General features: G+C 39.7%; 1 protein-coding gene across 4 annotated transcripts; it reads right to left on the bottom strand.

The window, feature by feature from the left end:
- Positions 1–19,690, bottom strand: LOC113022713 (uncharacterized). 4 transcript variants are annotated; one of them, XM_026168416.1, is made up of 6 exons: positions 19,347–19,690; positions 17,470–17,948; positions 1,925–2,929; positions 1,647–1,802; positions 1,226–1,318; positions 1–445 (listed from the first exon to the last, which is right to left on the bottom strand). In XM_026168416.1, exons 1-6 carry the CDS (start codon positions 19,522–19,524, stop codon positions 128–130), a joined length of 2,229 nt encoding a protein of 742 aa, XP_026024201.1. In that variant the 5' UTR covers positions 19,525–19,690; the 3' UTR covers positions 1–127. The 4 variants fall into 4 exon arrangements, with proteins under 4 accessions (XP_026024201.1, XP_026024202.1, XP_026024204.1 ...); XM_026168417.1 differs by lacking the exon at positions 19,347–19,690 and adding an exon at positions 18,136–18,526; XM_026168419.1 differs by lacking the exons at positions 1–445; positions 1,226–1,318; positions 1,647–1,802; positions 1,925–2,929 and adding exons at positions 10,079–11,413; positions 11,501–11,541 and having other exon boundaries at positions 19,347–19,670.
- Positions 19,691–19,758: the final 68 nt, after the last annotated feature.

Raw genomic sequence — 19,758 nt, 5'->3', positions numbered from 1 at the left:
TCAAATTTTGGTTCCCCCCCCCACCAAAAAAAACAACATTTTTTTAAACCAAATTTCCATTTTATTCGCCTCCCAAAAACTTCTGTCCATCTGACAGAACATTCATCCAAATAAAAGAAGGGTTGGATTATTCATACAGTTTATTCTTGAGCATCTGTACCTTTGTTGAGAGTCTGCTGGCATCCAGATGAAGGAAGACCTTCTGAAGTACCTCAAAGAAAGCTTTCAGTTCCCGAGGATAACTGAGATTGAGTGCATATATCACACCCATTAAGACCGCACACGCAGAGGCCATGTCTCCCAGGTCATGCAGAACTTCAACACCCTCGATGGTTATACCCACATCAGCTGGAGGAGTGCTGGCATCACCTCCTTCAACACTGATGGTGAAGATACCAAGGGTAATTTGTTCCAGCTCCCTTTGAACAGCTGTAGCATCAGAATCCTTTAAAACAGAGAGTAAAACAAAAACCCATCGCATTGGGAATTAGACACAAAAACACAGAAAAATGCATCCTTAAAAAAAAAAAAAGCCAAAGTCACCCTTTAATGAAATAAACACAATATCAGGAAGACTAATGATTCTGCACCCTGGTGCGCCATTATTTTCGACTACAGTTTTAACAAAAAATGTTAAATAAATAAATACTAAATAGAATCACCATTATATATATATGCATCCTCTAAGTATTATGTATTACTAACTTTTTAGTATTGGATTGCATTACATTGCATAACTCTTCCTGAAATGTGTGTATACATAAAGATTCCTGTTGAAAGATTTTATTATGTTTATGTATAGAAGTACATTTCATTTGAGGTTCTCTAGATGTGTTTGCTCTTTGTACTAGAGAAGTTACACTGTGCAAGCTCAGCACAAAGTCTCTACCATTGTATGTTATCTCTTCCTGCATGTGATGAAGTCTCTACTGTTATATGTTATCTCTTCCACTCATGTGACTGTGACGCAAACATGCTTGAGTATAAATAAAGGGTGGCGACTGCTGCGGAGTGTGAGTCTCCGTTTGAACTCTCACCCATGTGCACGTTAAACCTGCAAACCTGTCTGAGTGTCATTTATTCTGACCTGAGTTGCATTACAGGAAAACTCCTAACATTTCCCCAAAGCATTTAAACAGATTCCATGCAAATTATAACAATGTGACAACATTAGTTATTCAAGATTTGGTTTAATACAGATAAAGACTACGCTAAAATTACCAACCAGGTATTCTTTAAAGAGGATGCTTGGGTCTTCATTTAGGTAAAGAGGTAGTGCCCTGAGGACACACTCCCTCCTCTTTTCAATAGTTTCATTCTGGAGAGAGTGACAGAGGTACAGAAAGAGAAAACAGAAATACTTTAGAATGACACAAACTGACAGTATATGCAAAATGAATGACATATCCACTGCTGACACAGACATGTACACAAGACCAATTAATGATCACATGAATATTTAACATGTGGGCAGGGTTTCCACCATATTATACATATCCATATTAAGCAACAGAGGGAAAGACAAACTAATACGGCATCTTTTTTTGCATACCAAAATGGAACTTGCAGGTACTATACACTAGCTGTTTAAATTTGAAAGTGATCTTATAATGCCATAACATTTTGCTGCGAACAGAAAAACGCACCTGTGTGGCTGGGGCCAAAATTTGCCTGATTTTCCTCCCTGCAGCGCCTCCTTTATTCTTGAAGACTTTTATTAGTTGGTCAGTGTATTGGTCAAGTTGTGCAAGAAACCTCGGAACCAGTGGAGCAGTAGTAATCCTTACAAATTCTGCTTCTACCTAAAAACATGTCAACAAACACAACATACTGTACTGTAACTATATTTATATATACTATACGTACACATATACATACTACTGGAGCCATTACAGCTTTTATTGTTATTTATAAAGATTCATACCTCAGCCACACTAAATAGTCCTGGCCATCTGATCTTGAAGTCGGCGATCATGGGATTGTTTTTGACAAGTTCCTGCCTCCTGTATGCAAAGGTCCTGGCCATCTTCTCTTTGATAACTATCTCATTATGCTTCTTCTTGACCTCAGTTAGCAATGCCAATCTCTCCCTTTCAAGGCTGTCCTGGGTCTCTCCAGCCGGATAAGGAGGACAAAAATTTACCTCTGCCTTTCTAGGTTTTTTGACAGCATATGCTGGGTGACATCGATCGGTTGGTTTGTGCTTGAGGGAATTAATGCTCACTTCTGGGCACCCCAAGTTTCTAAGCTTTGTCCTATAATTTGCCATCTTGTACTTGAGGCTAATCTTCCATCCGTAGAAACCACTGAAAGATCCTTGTTCTCTTAAGCATGGATGTGCTTTGATTAAAGCTTCAGCAACAGATTCTATTTCCAAGTTTGAAGGATATGCCTTAAACGTCATGATTTTCTCAGCTAGAGCTTCTAAAATGTCTGACTTAAGTTTGTGTCCTGGGTTCAGAAGAATTCCATTTGATATGAAAGCCTGGTTTGCACTTTGAAGTTGCATCTCCACGTCATACGGAAACTTTGGTATTTGGAATTCTGCAGGCCACTGAGATCGAGCAGTTTCGGAGTCAGAGGATGAAAGTAATAGTGTGTCAGAAGATGATAGTGACGTTTCTTCCCCACTTTGGTTCATCCCAACTTCACCAAAGTCTGAAGCATCAGTCAGACAGATGACTTTCACTGTGCTCTTGTCCTGAATATCATCCATTCGTTTAAGGTTGATAAACTCATTATCAAAGTCACTGTCCATGTACTGGAGTCTAATGTCCCCCTGAATATCAAACTGACGTTTGCTCTCATCTGAAAGATCCTCCACAGACTTTGGCATGCCCGATGCTATCGTCAGTTTTTCAGTATTGTTGGAACCAAGGATGATCCGCAGTTTTACTGGTTCAGCCATCATTCGATTCCGTGCTTCAGTCTAGAAAAGAAAAAATATATATACATGAACATAAATCCAGTAACTACGTACAAAATTGAAAGTATTAAAATTGAGATGTCAACATGTTTCACAACGGTACTTAACAGAGAAGTGAGAAAAATTCTGGCTAATCTCAACATAAACACAGATTAAAGGTTTTCTTGTCTAGAAGATGTACTGATGGGCCTAACAGACTGTTAGATTCAACAAGTCACAAGGAGTTAGTGGCTGAACATCACAATAAAGCCAGATGCTACTTTAGGTGCTTATGCCAGTGAGATTAAAGTGCATATTGAGTAAGGTATTAATTACAGCTGTTTACTCACATATTCATTGTGTGCTTTTGATGTAAGGATATCTTTTCAATGTAACCATTCGAAGGGGACCAATGAAGTAGTCATTTAATGGGTACTTCTCTGCCAGTTCATCATATGTTATCAGGGACATTTTGCCACTTGTACATGGTTGCAGTTCAAAGGCCCGGTAGTGCTCCCTAAACCAAGACGAAAACTTGCTGACAATGAAATTCAGTGTACCCTGAACAACACATAATCTGATTATCTCTCCAAATTCAGGCAGCCCATCAGTAAAACCACAGATAACGATCATTCTATTTCTGTAGTTGATCCCTCTATAGTCTGCACTTTTAGTCATGTTTACTTCTGTCATGTCAGGATACATCTTTTTGATAGGCAGAGAAATGTCATCTTTCAGAACCTCAAGTGGAACTCTTGATGCACTTGACACTTCAACTCCAGATTTCTGTGGATGTAATGAGTGTAAGTGATAGGCAATCAGCATTTGATGTTTCCTTGACAGTGTTAGAGCAACATTCTTGAAACACTTGGTATGATGAGCCACTTCCTTGAAAAAACTGTGTTTTCCCTCAAATCGCATTGTCCATAATCCAACAAGAGGACCAAAACATCGGATCATCTGAGGGTAATGTTCCAAGTAGTGATGCTTTGGCAGAAGTTTTTTGTTGGGAAATGCTTCTTGATATTTCTGTCTGTGATCAGAAATTTTGAACTGAAGATATCCAATTGATTCTTCTGTATGGATCTGGGCAACAGCAAGTTCCACTATCTCCTTTAAATCCAAAATGATTTCCCACACTGGATCACCGTCAGGTATAACATCTCCAATCAAGAAGGGCAGCAATCTTAACGGAGTCCAATTTTCCGCTGCATTGCCACCTATTGTATTTTTTCTTAACAATGTTCGTGGAACAATATGTGGACGGTTTGTTTTATCTTTTCCCTTATAGGGAAAACTGACAATCACTTTATTTAAAGAGTCCAAAGTGATGTATTTTTTGGATATGAACATACCCAGACACTGTGCAAGTTCCACTGGAACAACACCTTCCAAAAGATCGTGGAGTATGTCAGGTGGATATCCAGTTGTCACATGAAAATGAGAAAGATTTTCCGTCAGCACACATGGCCTTTTTACTCCAACACAATGCTTTCCACTCTCTACTGCATGTTTGACATGTTCTTTGTGCAGGTCTTTGGATCGAAGAGTAAACTCTCCAGAAAGTACCGGTTTGGTCTGAAAGTCGCTGAAGCGTCCTGTGCAAAATCGACAAACATACTCTCCTGAAAAGCTCTCCACAAAACCTGCAATCCCATGAGCACCTAGATTGTCTGCAGCTACACACTGTACCATGCCTTTAATATTTTTTCCAATCTGTGGGACAAATACCCCATGCTCCTCCAAGACTGCCAAATCACACAAAAGAGGTTCAAGCACTTTTTCATACCCATATTCCTTGACGTAGCTGCTTTTACACAGTATTGCCAAGTAGATGGATGACAAAGAGGAGTGTTGGTCTTGGGATAAGTTGCTTAATATCCAGTACACTGCACAAAGTTTGTGCTTCTTTCTTGAAGTACCGAGAGGGTTGCATACTTCAAAATCATCAATGTAAAGCATCACGGTAATTCTCAATTCATCAGCAGACAGGAACTGATTTTGTTTGAAAAATTCTCCATCTTGAAATGATCTGTATTCTTGTTGCATACTTTCAGTTTCCTTGGATTGAGCATTGTAGTTTTCTACTATGTCATCTACTATACCATTCTTTGTTAGGAGCTGTTGTAGGGTCTGCAGTAATGGTATATATTGGTAGGTGTGGTTGCTCTCCTTATCCAAAATATATTCAATTGGTTCAACGACATGGAACTTTTTGCTGAAGTACTGTTTCCGCTTAAAAGCAGTTCCAAGTGTACCCATATGTCCAAGTGTTTTTGTCAGAGGGTTAGAGATGCAGACTGCAGAGGCCAAATCCTCAATTTCTTTCACATTAAGATTAATATGACTTTGCTTTGTACAAAAATCTGTAACTATGGCATTTATTGCAGTCAGGGATGCAGAACTCATCAGGAAGTGCAAGTCCTGCAAAAACTCATCCACTGCACTGCTTGGAACATGGAGTACATTTTCCAGCTTAAGCAACATCACTGCAAATTTCTCTTCTATCATCCTCTCATCACTTTTAGAGATCCCAGTCTGAGACAAGTCTTGCACTTCCACCTGGCCTTCGTCAAATACTTCACTGTCTTCATGTTCCCCTTCAGGAGCTGGCCTGTTAAAACGGTCTCTTACTGTTACTATTCCACCTTTAAAGTCACTGTAAGAATAACCAAGATGTTTTCTATTTTTATGTGATTTGAATGTTCCATAGATGTTTGTCATAATTGTACAACCCTTGAACACGCATGGGACCGTTTCATTTGCTTTCAGATGCAAATTTATGTGACTAAAATACTCCTTTTCAGAGGTAACTTCAGAGAATCCACAAACATGGCAGCTGAATGTGGCCAGTGACAATGTTTTCTGTGATTTCTCTCTGTTATGAATCCTACAAAAATGGGACCTGAGTGCATTCCATGACTTAAATGTGCATGGACAACTAATATATGGGCAAGGATATGGGCGCCAGTGCCCATAATCTGGATGTTTTAATCTATAATGTTTAAGTAATTGGCCCCTAGTTGAGGTCCTTGCACTGCAACCTTTACACTGCCACATTCAGATCTGGAGAAGACATAAAAGTAAAGTAAACAAAACTTAACTCGTAAAACAGTTTTTTTTGAAAAAAGTATGACAGTTCACATACCACATGCAAGCACAGGCATACCACATACACCACATCAGTATAAGAGGGAGCAGGTAAAGGCCAGGAAAAAACTTAAAAATTATTGATTGAATTACAAGTAAATAAAATCTTACTCAGAAAAAAAGCAAGAGATTGACACTGCCATGTGCCAACTTTCTATAGAAAAAATTATCAGGTCTGTTGACCTTCTGTCTGTCCAGTTATTTTTCGTCAATAATTTCATTTAAAAAAAATGTAGTGTTTATTTAACAAAATTTAATTTATAACCATGTTGATATGTATAACTCTGCTAGGAAACATGCTGTCTTTACAGACCATTTTCATATAATACAGATGACTGATAGAGCACAACAATGGTGTCACAGTGGCTTCTGGCCCTCAATTTTTGGATTTTAAATGTCACAACTTCATGCTATCATTGTTATGCTATTAGACATTTGTGTGATTCTCAAATTACAATAAAGCAATCTCAATAAAGCAAGTGGAAAAATATCCTAGAACCCCTTTAGCTAATCGCTTTAACAAGCAAAGAAACATTAAAAATGTGTCTTACACATTCCGCAAAGTAAGGATATTAACATGTTAGCAGTTAATACAATTGTTTACAATAACCTGGGATAAACAGGCACACTAAATTTTATCATTTGTACTATTATATCTCATCTTATTCCCAGGTTTGCTCTATGAGGGACATACTTCATCTGTGCATCTATTCTGAGTGCAGTAAAAAAAAGAAATGCAAGCTCAAATGTTGCATTTTGTGGAGAAAATTATTTTGATCTTAGAAAAGTTTAATTTCAGCGAAAAAATTTCATTTCTGCATGCAAGAAATGTATTTCAGTGTTTGCTATTATCCATATACACACACAATGACAGCCCCTCTCGCTCAGTTGTTTGCATTTGCTCTTGATCAGATCCGCTCAACTCTCTGTACACCGTTTTAAATGTGCCACACAACCAACCAATCACAGACTTGGATGCTAAAATTCTGATTGGCTGCTACAGTCTCCAATCAGCTTGCTAGCTACTACTTTCCAGAAACACGGTCCAGAATGTAGCTAAATCGAGTTTGGAGAGCAGAGATCTGAGCAAGAGCAAATACCAACTAGTGATGGGATTTCCGGCTCTTTTTGCTCTGCTCACTAAAAAGAGCCGCCTCTTTCGGCTCCGAACCGGCTCTTCAGGTTGTTTTGTTGCTTTAATTAATTTATTATTCACAATAATATAAAATTATGCACAAAAGGAATTACTAACGTAAAAAAGTGGTTTTATTTATATATGTTTATATATAAATATATGTGGTGGCCCCTAGAGACAAAACACGTACAAACTCCAAAACACATTTCTAGCATGAACTGAACTTCCAAAGCAGAGCTACTAGATCACTTAAATTACACAATTGAAAGCATGTGTGTATTGTTTGTGTATTTATACACAGGCACTCAAATATATTCAAATAATTTAAAAAAAAGTTCATCTACCTGTTACTATCACACACCAAATCCGGTCGTTGGTACTTGCTGGATTGTGTAGCCACAAGATAACAAAAGCTCAACACTGCGCCCAGCATCCTGGAGCACTTCTGTTGTCTTTTGTAAGTGTTTTGAGTTTTTATATGCTTCTGAGTTTTTACGTGTTTTGGAGTTTGTACGTGTTTTTACGTGTTTTGGAGTTTGTACATGCTTCAGAGTTCGTACGTGATTTGAAGTTTGTATGTGCTTTGTCTCTAGGGACCACTGTAAATATACTTTTATTTATTCACGCCACATAAAATGTAATAAATAAATCATATAATACAAAAATCAACTATTCACATTTCAACTTTTAACTATTTAAATTTTCAGCTGTTTCCTTTTACAAATTTAAAGTGAAAACAACAAAACACTGCAAAACACAATTAAATATAAATTATAATATGAAAACAAAAAGAACATGCACATTCTCTGTCATATGGGCCCGCATGAATCCGCACTTTCTGAATCCTTTATCATCTGCAACCGAAAATAGTTGTGGATGATTACTATACCTTTCTAATGTGAAGTTGTTGTCCCTGGCTCTCTTTCTCTCTCTCTCCTTCTGGCTCTGTTCCTGTGCTACTGAGTGTAACTACCGCCCCTCCCCCCTCTGCCCAGCGTAAAGCACAAGGCTCGCGTGCAGAGTGAAGCGGAAAAAAGTGCGAGAGAGAGGGTGAGAGAAAAAAAAAAACCCCACGAGCCGTCACGGCTCGCGATAAGGAGCCGGCTCTCGTCGTTCACGTCAAAGAGTCGGCTCTAAGAGCCATTTCGTTCGCGAACGACCCATCACTAATACCAACAACTGAGTGAGAGGGGGTCACGTCGTGTCCAAATTCATGTGTAGATGGATAATTGCAAACAATACATTTCTTGCACGCAGCAATGAATTTGGTTCGCTCAAATTAAAATTTTATTCACTCAAGAATTTTTTTCTCAAAATGCAACATTTGCGCTTGAATTTTTTTTAAAAATTTTTTTTTACGTGCGCTCAGAATAGAGGCACAAAAATACCGCCCTAGATGTATACCTATACACACCAACTTTCCAATGGTCTCTCGGTTCCCTTGTTTGGATGACAGGATGAAATATCTGACATCTCTAACTTGTCTAAGACCCAGTAAAACTAACGCAGCACAAGCATAGACAACATATGTAACATGTCTTGTGCGACAAACACAACATATAACCATGCTCAATATGAAGATACTAGACAACATAGTCAAAGAAAGACGTGGTCTTACCTCTCACAAATGAAAATCCAACTGCAGCTTGCCGCCAAAACAACGTTTTTTCGATAAATTTCAAGTCTTGCGCATGAGCAGGCCCAAGCCTGTTATTCTTTGGTTTTTTATGACCTCTGTTGTTGGATTACTGCCACCTTGTGGATATATGAAGTATATCAATCCTAATTAACTTAAATTAAATGTTATGTCTTCAAGTAACACATTAGTCTTCTGTACAGACAATAATAGACACAATTATGTAGACTTTATTAGAAAAACATATTTTAACTCAACAAAGACATATATTTTAAGTAAAATGAAAATAAATAATTATTTTAAACTGAACAATTCATCCCATTCATTTTTTTGAGTGTAGTGATACAAAACAACTGTTTTATCCTGTGAATAAAAGTATATGTTTTTGTCAGTGTACCATGGTAATAACAGAAGCGAAACGCAATATTGTGTCAGGACAATTCACTATTTATGCACAATAAACAAAGGAGCGACAATTTCTGTTCAGCGCCAGACTTGCATGTAACCTATATCACCAATTATGTTAAGAAAAATGACTCATTAACTACAACAGCAGACTGACCTTTGTGGAAATGCTTGGAGCAGACTAACCTGTGAGCTGGAGTGTTCTGGGACGTTATATTTTGTCTTTGAATGGCTGCAATCCAGTCGCCTCTTTGTTACTTCGGAAACATGGCTCGAACAATTTCTCTTCAACGACGTAATCCGATAACAACCGATCTCTTTACCCGTCGGCTTCCCGTGGCTGTCATGCGACCGGCTATTGCAGTTAATAATACAACAGCTTCTTGCCATTTTTTGTGTTTCTTTTTATCGCTGTATAACTGATTTCAATTGAAAGCCTGCGTGCGCTAGTACCTCTTGCCACGAGTTCCCAGAATTCTTTGCGGTCTTACCCCTGAGTGACGTCACATTTTCAATCTCTATAGTTAAAAGAACTTTAAACCAACACAGAAATATCTTTTTCTCTTTAAACCTTTTTATTTCAAAAACAGTCCAACTCTTTGTTTAACACTGTACAAAAAGTAATCAAAGAACTGTGCAAATTATTGGTAAACTGATTAGTTCAATAAAATAATCACAGTGTACGCAGGACTACAGCGTGGAATCATGCAGTAATAAGGAGGGGAAAGTGACAAATAATTGCATGTAAGGTCTGGCAGATTTTATTTTTTTAAAGAAACTAAACTAAAATGACACAAATTAAGAAGTTCAAAAAATACATAAATCGCCAATAAAAAGTAATGAGAAAGTTACATTTACAATAATGCCAGCAGAAAAGATGACTTTAAAACAAATGTTCAGAGAACATCATGCTAACATGCATTTTCCACATGAAGCCATAGCCTCCTATTTAGTTACTGTGTATTAATGATTTTAGACAAAAACCTGAGTGGAGTTAAGCTATTGATCATGTATACTGAACCTGGAAAGGTTCAGAACTCTTCTGCTCAAGAGTTAAACCAGCAGGATGTTTTTATTGTGAAAAAATTAAAGAAAGTGTTGCATGCTTCAGTAATGCAGTGGAGAAAAAAACTGCACTAACCCATCTTATGTTGGCCGTTAATCTGGCCCATAGGGGAAAAACAGCATACAACACTAATTTGATAATGTCGATGACAACTTTACATTTGCTGGCAAGAAGTAATAGAAAAAGAACTCGTCCAATTTCTTCTTCATGATCTTGATAATGACGTTGTCACGGTATATACGCTGAACCAGCATGTCTTCTCTGGACAACACCAACAGATCACACCATGATGTGCCCGTAACCATCATCTCTCCCTGGATGTGCCAATAGTACGGGTGATTCTTATTCAACTGTAAGACTCCATTGCGACAGATCAGGAAAGCGCAATCAATGAAGCTCCGAAACTTGACGCATTTAGCATGGACCAGTCCAAAACTGTTGGTCTCATTGGAATCGTACACCAACCCATCAGGGTTCGCCCCCAGCCACGGAGCATTCGGATGAACGACAAAACCACAGGGGTACCAGTTGACGCACATTTGCCGACAATATTGCTGGAAAGCTTCATTTTTTATTTCCTCCTCTATCTGTGCTGCTTTGCTCAGAGAAAATCCTTTCTGAATCTTAAATATCAGATGCTCGATATTGCTTTGTCCCGATTTGAGTTTGCAGATCTCTCTGAAACGGTTGGTCAAGCGCAGCTTCTGCAGTTTCTTTATGTTCTCCCTACAGCCACGAGTGGATTTCTCCAGAGTGTGTGCTTCTTCCCAGGTGACCTGCATGGCATTTACATGTTCCTGCTCCTTGGCGCTAAGTGTAGGAATGGCAGACACTGATTCAAGTTCATGGTGAGATAGAGGAAGCGGCAGCCGAGAGGGAGCATCACTGTTTATCGTATAACCCTGACTTGATGGCACAGGGCACTGGTAGGATAGGAGGGAACCTTTGGGAACTTTACCAGAAGCACAGTCCACCCATTCCACATCTGTTGTGAGGCCCATTTTGGTTATCAAAGGCTTCTGGTCATCAGGAAAGTCCCTGTAGGCTTCTTTGAGCCTTTCAATAAACGACTGGCATTCAGATGGGACAACACTGGTGAATTTCATGGGCGTCAACCTGTACGACACATAATTATTATCATTATTATTATTATTATTTTTAGCAAGCTGGGAGGGTGATTATTGAGGTTCTTGCCATTCTTACCTTGGAAATTCTAGCATGGTTTTCTGCAGGGGGCACACTAGCTTCTTCCAAAGAATTTCACCCAAGGAAAGAAAGAGAAAAGAATTTTAATTGCTAAAAAAATACAAACAAAAGACAAATAAAAGCATCTAAAAGCATAAAAAGTAATTTCTGCAAATATTTGCAGATGACACCATTATGGAATCATGTATATTGAGAAAAAGGATTGGCCAACTAACCCTTCACTTTGGTGTGATGACACATTTTTCTCTAAACTTGTGTGAGAGCTGCTTTACCTTCAAAATGAGTGCCACTTATAGCTGTAAGCAAAGTCAGCATCAAGTTATCAAGTCATTGAATCATCAAGTTATTGAATAGATTAACCATTTATCTGGACAAAGTAATTCCAAATGCTGTTTTGCAGTACAAAAGACTCCAGACTCCTTACATACACATTTTTACTAACCATCAGACTTGTACTATTTTTATTTATAAAAATTCTGAAGCACCAGAAACTCAGACTGCACTCGCCCGCATTTCATCAATAGAGGCTGCTCATTTTTGAAACTTACGGCCAATTCATCGGTCAATATCCTAGATCACTTATGGCAGTTAATTCAGCAGTAATTATTAAAATGGGAAACAAAAGGTTCTCACAGTTGAACAGGAATGGGATTTAATTGAACAAACAAACATGGTGGTCAGAGGGCCTGGTGGCACCAGTGTCCGGCAGCCTCGCCTCTGTCAGTGCGCCCCAGGGCAGCTGTGGCTACAATGTAGCTTGCCATCACCAGTCTGTGAATGTGTGTGTGAATGGGTGGATGACTGAATGTAGTGTAAAGCGCTTTGGGGTCCTTAGGGACTGAGTAAAGCGCTATACAAATGCAGGCCATTTGATCGCTGAATCATCAAATGTTTTGGGAACAACAGTGATTGTATCACTACTGATTCAAACTAGCTGTAAGGATGTTTGTAAGGACTTCAGAGCATTACTCAGGCTTAATTTTACATCATATCTTGAATAAGCATGCATCAATAAATTCCGGATGGTGGTGTTAAGCTGCATGTGCACTTGAAACAATTATTTAATAAGTAGCGCTCTACTTCCAAGTCAAACCCATTAAGACTACTAAGAATGCAGACATTTAAAAAAAAATCCAGTTCTTCAAAAGCTAATTCACTGACACTTTTTATTTCCGTGAATTTGAGATGTCTCTTACCCTAAGTGAACTAAAGAAATGACAGCTAAGGGAAACGAAGTCAGCACAAAATGTGGATGGCCAATAAAACTTTCAGACGATGTAAATGCTGAGCAGACGAGCAAAGTAAAGCCTCCATAAAGCAAAAGACCCACTGAAAGGTTTAGCTGACAGGGAGCTAGTGATGCAACATTTCACTGTAAAGCGCTGATGCGCAAACAGAGTCTAAAGGTAAAACTTGCATGGCACATTCTCGCAAACCTCAATGTCTGAGGTATGCAAAGCAACATGTCATACTGTAAACAAGTGGCATGGACAGATAAAGTTGAGTCAAAGGTTTACGAGATAAAAGGAGCAGCATTTGATGAAAGAAAGCCTTGGCAGTCCCTAAACATTGGAGTGGCAATATTCTTCTTTGGGGTTGTGCAGCAGTAACAGCAAAAGCACAGAGAGGCTTTCACTACATAGTAACAAAATCTCATTGGACAGCAGCCCTCAACCATCAGCTACTCAAAGAAACACAAGCTTAAGCATTTTTGATGGCACTTAAATTCATCTGCCTTAGTAATGCTGTGTAAGCAAAACAGCCTAAAAACATCAGAACGTAAAGTAATCTGCACAGAAAAGTGGCTGAAAATTCACAAGTTAGGAAGAGAAAGACTAAGGCTACGTTCACACTACAGGCGAAAGCACATCAAATCCGACTTTTCTGACCCTATGCGACCCATATCCGATACGCCAATTATCAGTGCCGGAGAAGCGCCCAAGAAGACATTATGAACACTTCCTGGCCATCCAGTGTAGATGTTAGTGAAACTGTTGGGAAGACAGCGTTGGAGAAACGTGAACATTTTATTTGTACTGTATAATCTGCAGATTCTGACAGAAATTTGCAACTATCCTTTGAAGCACCGCTCCTCTCTAAAACAACAATAAGTATAGTAGTAGTAGTAGTAGTAGTAGTAGTAGTAGTAGTAGTTGTTATTAGGCTATATGTAAATAACAAAATAACTTTATAACTTAAAGAAAAATTGGGAAACGTAAAGTGCGAAACAAGTCTTTATATTAAGGGCCATCGGTCAAACAATATTGTTTGCTCTGGGTCTAAACAGAGCACGTTGTGTGTGACTAGGGCTGGGCCATATTATACCGTTCACGGTAATACCGGTATAATGTTAGGCAACGATAGGAAAATGAAATATCGCGATAGAATATGAGTAAAACGCGCATGCGCAGTGCCTTTGTTTTCATACGCACATGGCCAATTGTTGAGTGAAACAGATGAACCAGAATTGGTTTGTAAAAATGGTGCAACTTCCGTGATGTGGAACTGGTTTGGTGTTTGTCCGTCAGATATACGACAAAGCACATTTTTTTGCAGAACATGCAAGCGGCCGTCGTTATTGTCGTACCGTATTTTCACGACCATAAGGCGCACTGTACTAAAAGGCGCAGTCTCAGTTATGTGTGCCATTACTGTATTTAACACACACATAAGGCGCACTGGATTATAGGGCGCATACAAGTACTGTATGCGTATTTAAAAAATAAAGCGGGAGCAAACCTGAGTTCGGTACCTTACTCACATTTCTATTACCAGTATTCGTCATCATCAACAACACACAAGCATACAAATGTGCGTATTTAAAAATAAAGCAGGAGCAAAACAAAGTTTGGTACTCACATTTTTATCATCAATCAAACCCATCGAAGTCCTCATCCTCTGTGTCTGAATTGAACAGCTGCGCTAAATCTCCATCAAACATGCCAGGTTCACTTTCTTCACTGTCAGAGTCACTTTCCGTGCCGTGCGGCTCCTCGGAAATGATGCCGGCTTTTGCGAAAGCTCGAACAACAGTGCCATCAGACATGTTAGCCCAAGCATCTACAATCCATTGGCAAATTGTGGCATAACTCGCCCGGCGCTGCCTTCCACTCTTGGTGAAACTGTGGTCTACATCGGTCATCCATCGCTTCCAGGCCGCTCGCAGCCTTACTTTGAACGGGCGGTTCACACAGATGTCCAGCGGTTGGAGTTCCTTTGTCAGGCCTCCCGGAATGACAGCAAGCTCACAGTTCATTTGTTTCACTAGTTTTTTCACATCGGCTGTGAGATGGGCACGCATAGAGTCACAGATTAAGAGCGATGGTGATGCGTGGAAAAAACCACCTAGTCTCCTTTCATACACCTCCCTCAGCCACTCTTTCATCATTTCCTCATCCATCCAGCCCTTTTCATTTGCCTTAATGATGATTCCTGCTGGAAATTTCTCTTTAGGCAAAGTCTTTCGCTTAAAAATCACCATAGGCGGCAGTTTCTGTCCATTAGCATGGCAGCCAAGCACAACAGTAAAAGAAGACTTTTCATACCCCGTTGTGCGTATCGCTACCGTGCTGGTCCCCTTCTTCTCCACAGTGTGACTCACCGGGATGTCAAAAGTGAGCGGGACCTCGTCCATGTTTGTGATGTGGCTGGGCTGGATGTTTTTGTCGCCGATGTGTTTGCTGCAGTAGGAGCGGAAGATGGCCAGGTTTTCCTTATAATCCGCTGGAAGTTGCTGCGCTACCGTAGTCCTGGTCCGGATGGAAAAATGGCACCGTTTCATAAAACGAAAGCACCAAGACGGACCTCCTTGGAAATGTTCAATGTTCATCTCTTCAGCTAGTGAAACTGCTTTTAGCCGAATGGTGACCATCGAAACGCTTCTCCCGCTCGTTCTTTGCTCGATGATCCACCGCTCGAGTCTTTCCTCCAACTCGGGCCACCTCGCCTTATGTCCGCGGAAACTCAGCTGCGTTTTCTTGACCTGCCGGAGCTTGTTTTCTAGCTTCCTCCAATTGCGAACCATCGATTCGTTAATCTTAAATTCTCTCGCCGCTGCTCGATTTCCATGTTCCTCCGCATAGCTGATGGCCTTCAGTTTAAACTGTGCTTCGTAAGCGTGTCTCTTCGCCATTTTCAGGGTTGTTAAAACAACGATGTCCTGCATAACGCACATACCAGTTCTTTTATACAGGTATGTGCGATAAAGTCAACGCACACACTTCACCCTGTAGCGTTCTCATGGTGTTCTCTACTACGTCCTCATTACAACACACAGGGTGCACTGTGCTACAGGGCGCGCCGTACTTTTTGAAGAAAATCTAAGACTTTTAAGTGCGCCTTATGGTCGTGAAAATACGGTATTTGTTGGACTAAGATGCTCTTAAATCTGGGAGTAATCTGAGTCCTAAACTCTGTATGTTTCAGGTCAAACGAACACTGCAGCATCACTGAGAGTTAAAAACTGTCTAAATTCTTTCATCTTTAATAAAACGATCAGCATTGCTTCTTTACCAGGTGAAACTATGAAGTTTAACTTCCAGGTATCCATGAAAACAAAATTTATTACATTTAACGGAGTTCGAAGTTAGCAGGAAGCTAGCGGAAGTTAGCTCGCTAGTTTCGCTAGTTACCTAAGCATGATATTGCATGTTCTGACTGAGATTTCTGGAAAAATTCTAACGTACAGCTCCACTATCACTTCCAACATAAATGAAGACAGGAAACTAAACAGCAGTGACGTTTGTAGGGTTACTGAAGTTGGGCTAGCTGGTATATAATGATGTGCTACCTGATCGCTAGCGACACAGCTATGTTAGCATAACATAAACAGTGAAGCTGGAGGACGAACACTAACACTTTTCCACTTATAAAAGTTAACCTTAAAGTTCCTGATAGTTAGAGACAAATGCAATCGCATGGCAGGATACTGTAAACGGACAAAACTTCAGTCAGGAGAACAACTGAGATAATCCATCCACAATACGAGGTTAGTCATTAATATACTGCAGCAACATGGGAATACAGCAGCTGCCAGAGAATTCAACATTAATGAATCAATGGTACAGAAGTGGAGGAAGCAAGAAGAATGAGTTTAATAAAGTTTGATTTATCTGACTGCTTTGTTTCGCTTAATGTGCCTTATAATCCCGTGCACCTTATGGTCCGAAAAATACGCACTGCACACTGCAGTTTAATGTTGCAAAGCACCTCTTTTTAACTTCAGTGGATATTATACATGTTTATGCTCAGGATGTGTCAGCCCATTTCTACTGGAAATGTCTTTTGGTTAAAGCAAGGAATTTGCATTTGCACTGTTACATTTTTATAAAGCTTTAATGTACATAAAAACCAGCTTCTTGTATAAGTGAAAATAAATGGAAGGTTGTCTTTTTGCGCTAGTAATGTTGTGGAGTTGTATTTTGTCTCGCATCAATTATATCGTCAGTTATATCGTTATCGCAAATTTTCAAATATATATCGTGATAAATATTTTTGGCCATATCGCCCTGCTCTATGTGTGACGTCTTCTTTTGCACATGCAGATCACTTTGAGGGTTCACACTAGAGCGCGTTTGCTGTCACATTTTATATGTAGTGTGAACAAGAAGAAAAAAAATTGGATTTGATCAAAAAATTGGAATTGAGCATTAAGACCTGCAGATCTCTAGGAACTCTCAGGTTGCTGATGTGTTGTCAATCTAATAAGTTGTAATCATTGATTTCTGTTTTTGTTTACTTATTTTATTGAGTGTCTGATTTAGGGGGGAAATGGTTGTAGTTCCAGGCTTGGCTATTTAGCATCAGAAAATAAAAGGAAAAAATAAACCCCAATAAAATAAACATTTAGACAATTGTCTACTTTTGGTGCACGTTTACTGAAAGGTGTGTGTGGGACCTTGGGAAGTTAGGAATAGCATTTTGGATTCTCAGCAAAGTTATTTTAGATTTAAGAAGCCAAAACTTACTTTTGTGTTTGAAGTTTCTGAGCCTTTTTTAAATGTGTGGCTCTCACTTGTCCCTTCTTCAATCTGGCAATCTGCTTCTGACTCATCTGAGGTACAGTCTCCATCTTCAGCTGCTTCATCAGTTGAGCTATTAGCTGAAGCCTCAAGTCTGGTACCTGCCACATGAATCTGGTTTGTGTCAGTGATGTCTTCTTCTTCCTCTTCTTTTGATCCGTTTTCAAAACAGTCTGATGTAAAATCGTTGTTGGCTTCACCCAGCCCCAGATGTTGCTCCAAACTTATGTCACACTCAATATGCTCTTCTTTAACACAGACTGGTGTAATGAAGTTGTCAGCTTCAGTCAGCACTTGTCGCTGATCCCAACTTAAGTCATATTCTATTTTCCCTGCTTTAGCTATCGTAGTGAGGCCCTCTGATATTTCAAGGTCCACCCCGGTGTTAGGCTCTGAGGGCTGTTCTCCAGCGTAGTTATTAACATCTGTCATAGGAAATAGAAAAAAAACCCATTACTGAATACATTACATAGTAATCATATATGTTTTGCTTTAGTTTGAGTCATGGTACTTGCCCCTTAACCTGAGATTCTTTTAACATGTCAACGTGGACATGTCAGTGAACACATAAGACATGGAAACAGTTTATCTCAACTATCCTTAGACTCTTACCATGTTGGGGGGGGGGATCAATAGTCACCATGCAGAACAGCTGTTATTGAGTTATTCACAATCACCAGCCACTCAGTTAGGTACACCTGATCAAAAGCTCTTCAACACAAGAGTGTCGGTATGCAGAAGAGTGTCTGTAAGCGCACAAGACATCAAACCCTGAAGCAGCTGGACTAAAGCAGCAGAAGACCACACTAGATGCAACTCTAATCAGTCAATAATAGGAAACTGAGGCTAGCCAACAGTGGACAACAGAAGACTGGAAAAAATTATTTTTCTGTTCCAACATCCAAATACAAATCATGCTTTGTACTAGGGCTGCCACGGTTAGTCAACTAGTCATTTCAGAGACATCAGTTCCCCACCAGCTCGATAGCTGGAGGGGGGGTTCAAGGCTCACTAGAGCCGGTGAGAAAACCGGACATCCGGCAAATCGTTTTCAAACCCACCGCCATCTTTCGCTACTCAGGTTAAACATGATATATAAGTCACTTAGATAACTTAAAAATGTTATTGTTTGGCTTTTTTCAGTATTTTATTTGTTCCTCTTCCTACTTTGTATCAATGATTCAGGCTGCTGGTTGTGGTGTAACCGTGTGGGGATGTAACGGTTTCATGGCGCAGTTTTAGACATCTTAGTACTAAAACACAAATGATCTCAAACTAGTTTCTTGAACATCACAATTGCTTTACTCCACTCAAACGGCCTTTTAAGTCACTACATCTCAGTCGAGCAGAGCAGTTTTGAGATGCGGTGGAAGGGGGAACGTGGATGTGCAGCAGACAAACAACAGCACCTGTGTGATGCTATCGTATTTTTGTGGATCAATATCTCCAGCACTTGACTGAATCCGTGCCATGAAGAATTAAAGCAGTTCTGTTAAGGTTAAATGGGGTCCTACCTGGTACTGGTCATTTTGTATGTGTTAGACTGATGGGTTACTACCTATGAAACATGTCCGCAGTAGTTTAGTGGTAAAGGCCAATCGAGGTAAAGTTAATTAACAGCTTTATAACGTGAGGGGGCCCTTTAGTATTAGTCTTAACTAACTAACTAAAGCATTAAATTACGCACCCATCACACACACGTCCTACAGTATTTACACACGGTGTCGCATTAAGCTTGCAATGCTTTAATTTAACAATTCCTCTTCAAGTGTAGCTAATACAGGTCAGTCAACTGGAAACACAAGGATCCAAAAGCAACAAACCTATCCTGTGTAACTTTATCTCGGGGTTGAGGACCATGTGCAGAATGTCCCGCAGGCGCTTGTTTTCCTCACAGCACTCCACGACGATACTTTCAACTTCACCAAACACCTCCATGGCCACGGCGGTGAGGCGTTCAGTCAAAAAGCTCCGAAAGCCCTGGAGTCTAACGCTCGACATTTTGGACTATTATTATCTACACAACGCCTGAGTTCATCCGCGTGAACACGCTCAAACAAAAGAAAACAAACGGAATTTCACAAAGGCGACTTCCTGTAGGAAAAGTCTTCTTCGGTGGATTTCGTGGGTTACATTAGCGCCCTCTTCTGATAGCGCGCAATCTACAAGGAGAGGTACAGATTATAAAGACTAAAGAGGAAATAAAATTTTGAGATTACGGTCGAAATTTTAAGA

Source organism: Astatotilapia calliptera, chromosome 5 (genome assembly GCF_900246225.1).
Source record: "Astatotilapia calliptera chromosome 5, fAstCal1.2, whole genome shotgun sequence".
In the NCBI taxonomy this organism is placed as follows: Eukaryota; Metazoa; Chordata; class Actinopteri; order Cichliformes; family Cichlidae; genus Astatotilapia; species Astatotilapia calliptera.
This window is presented reverse-complemented; position numbering and strand designations above follow the sequence as displayed.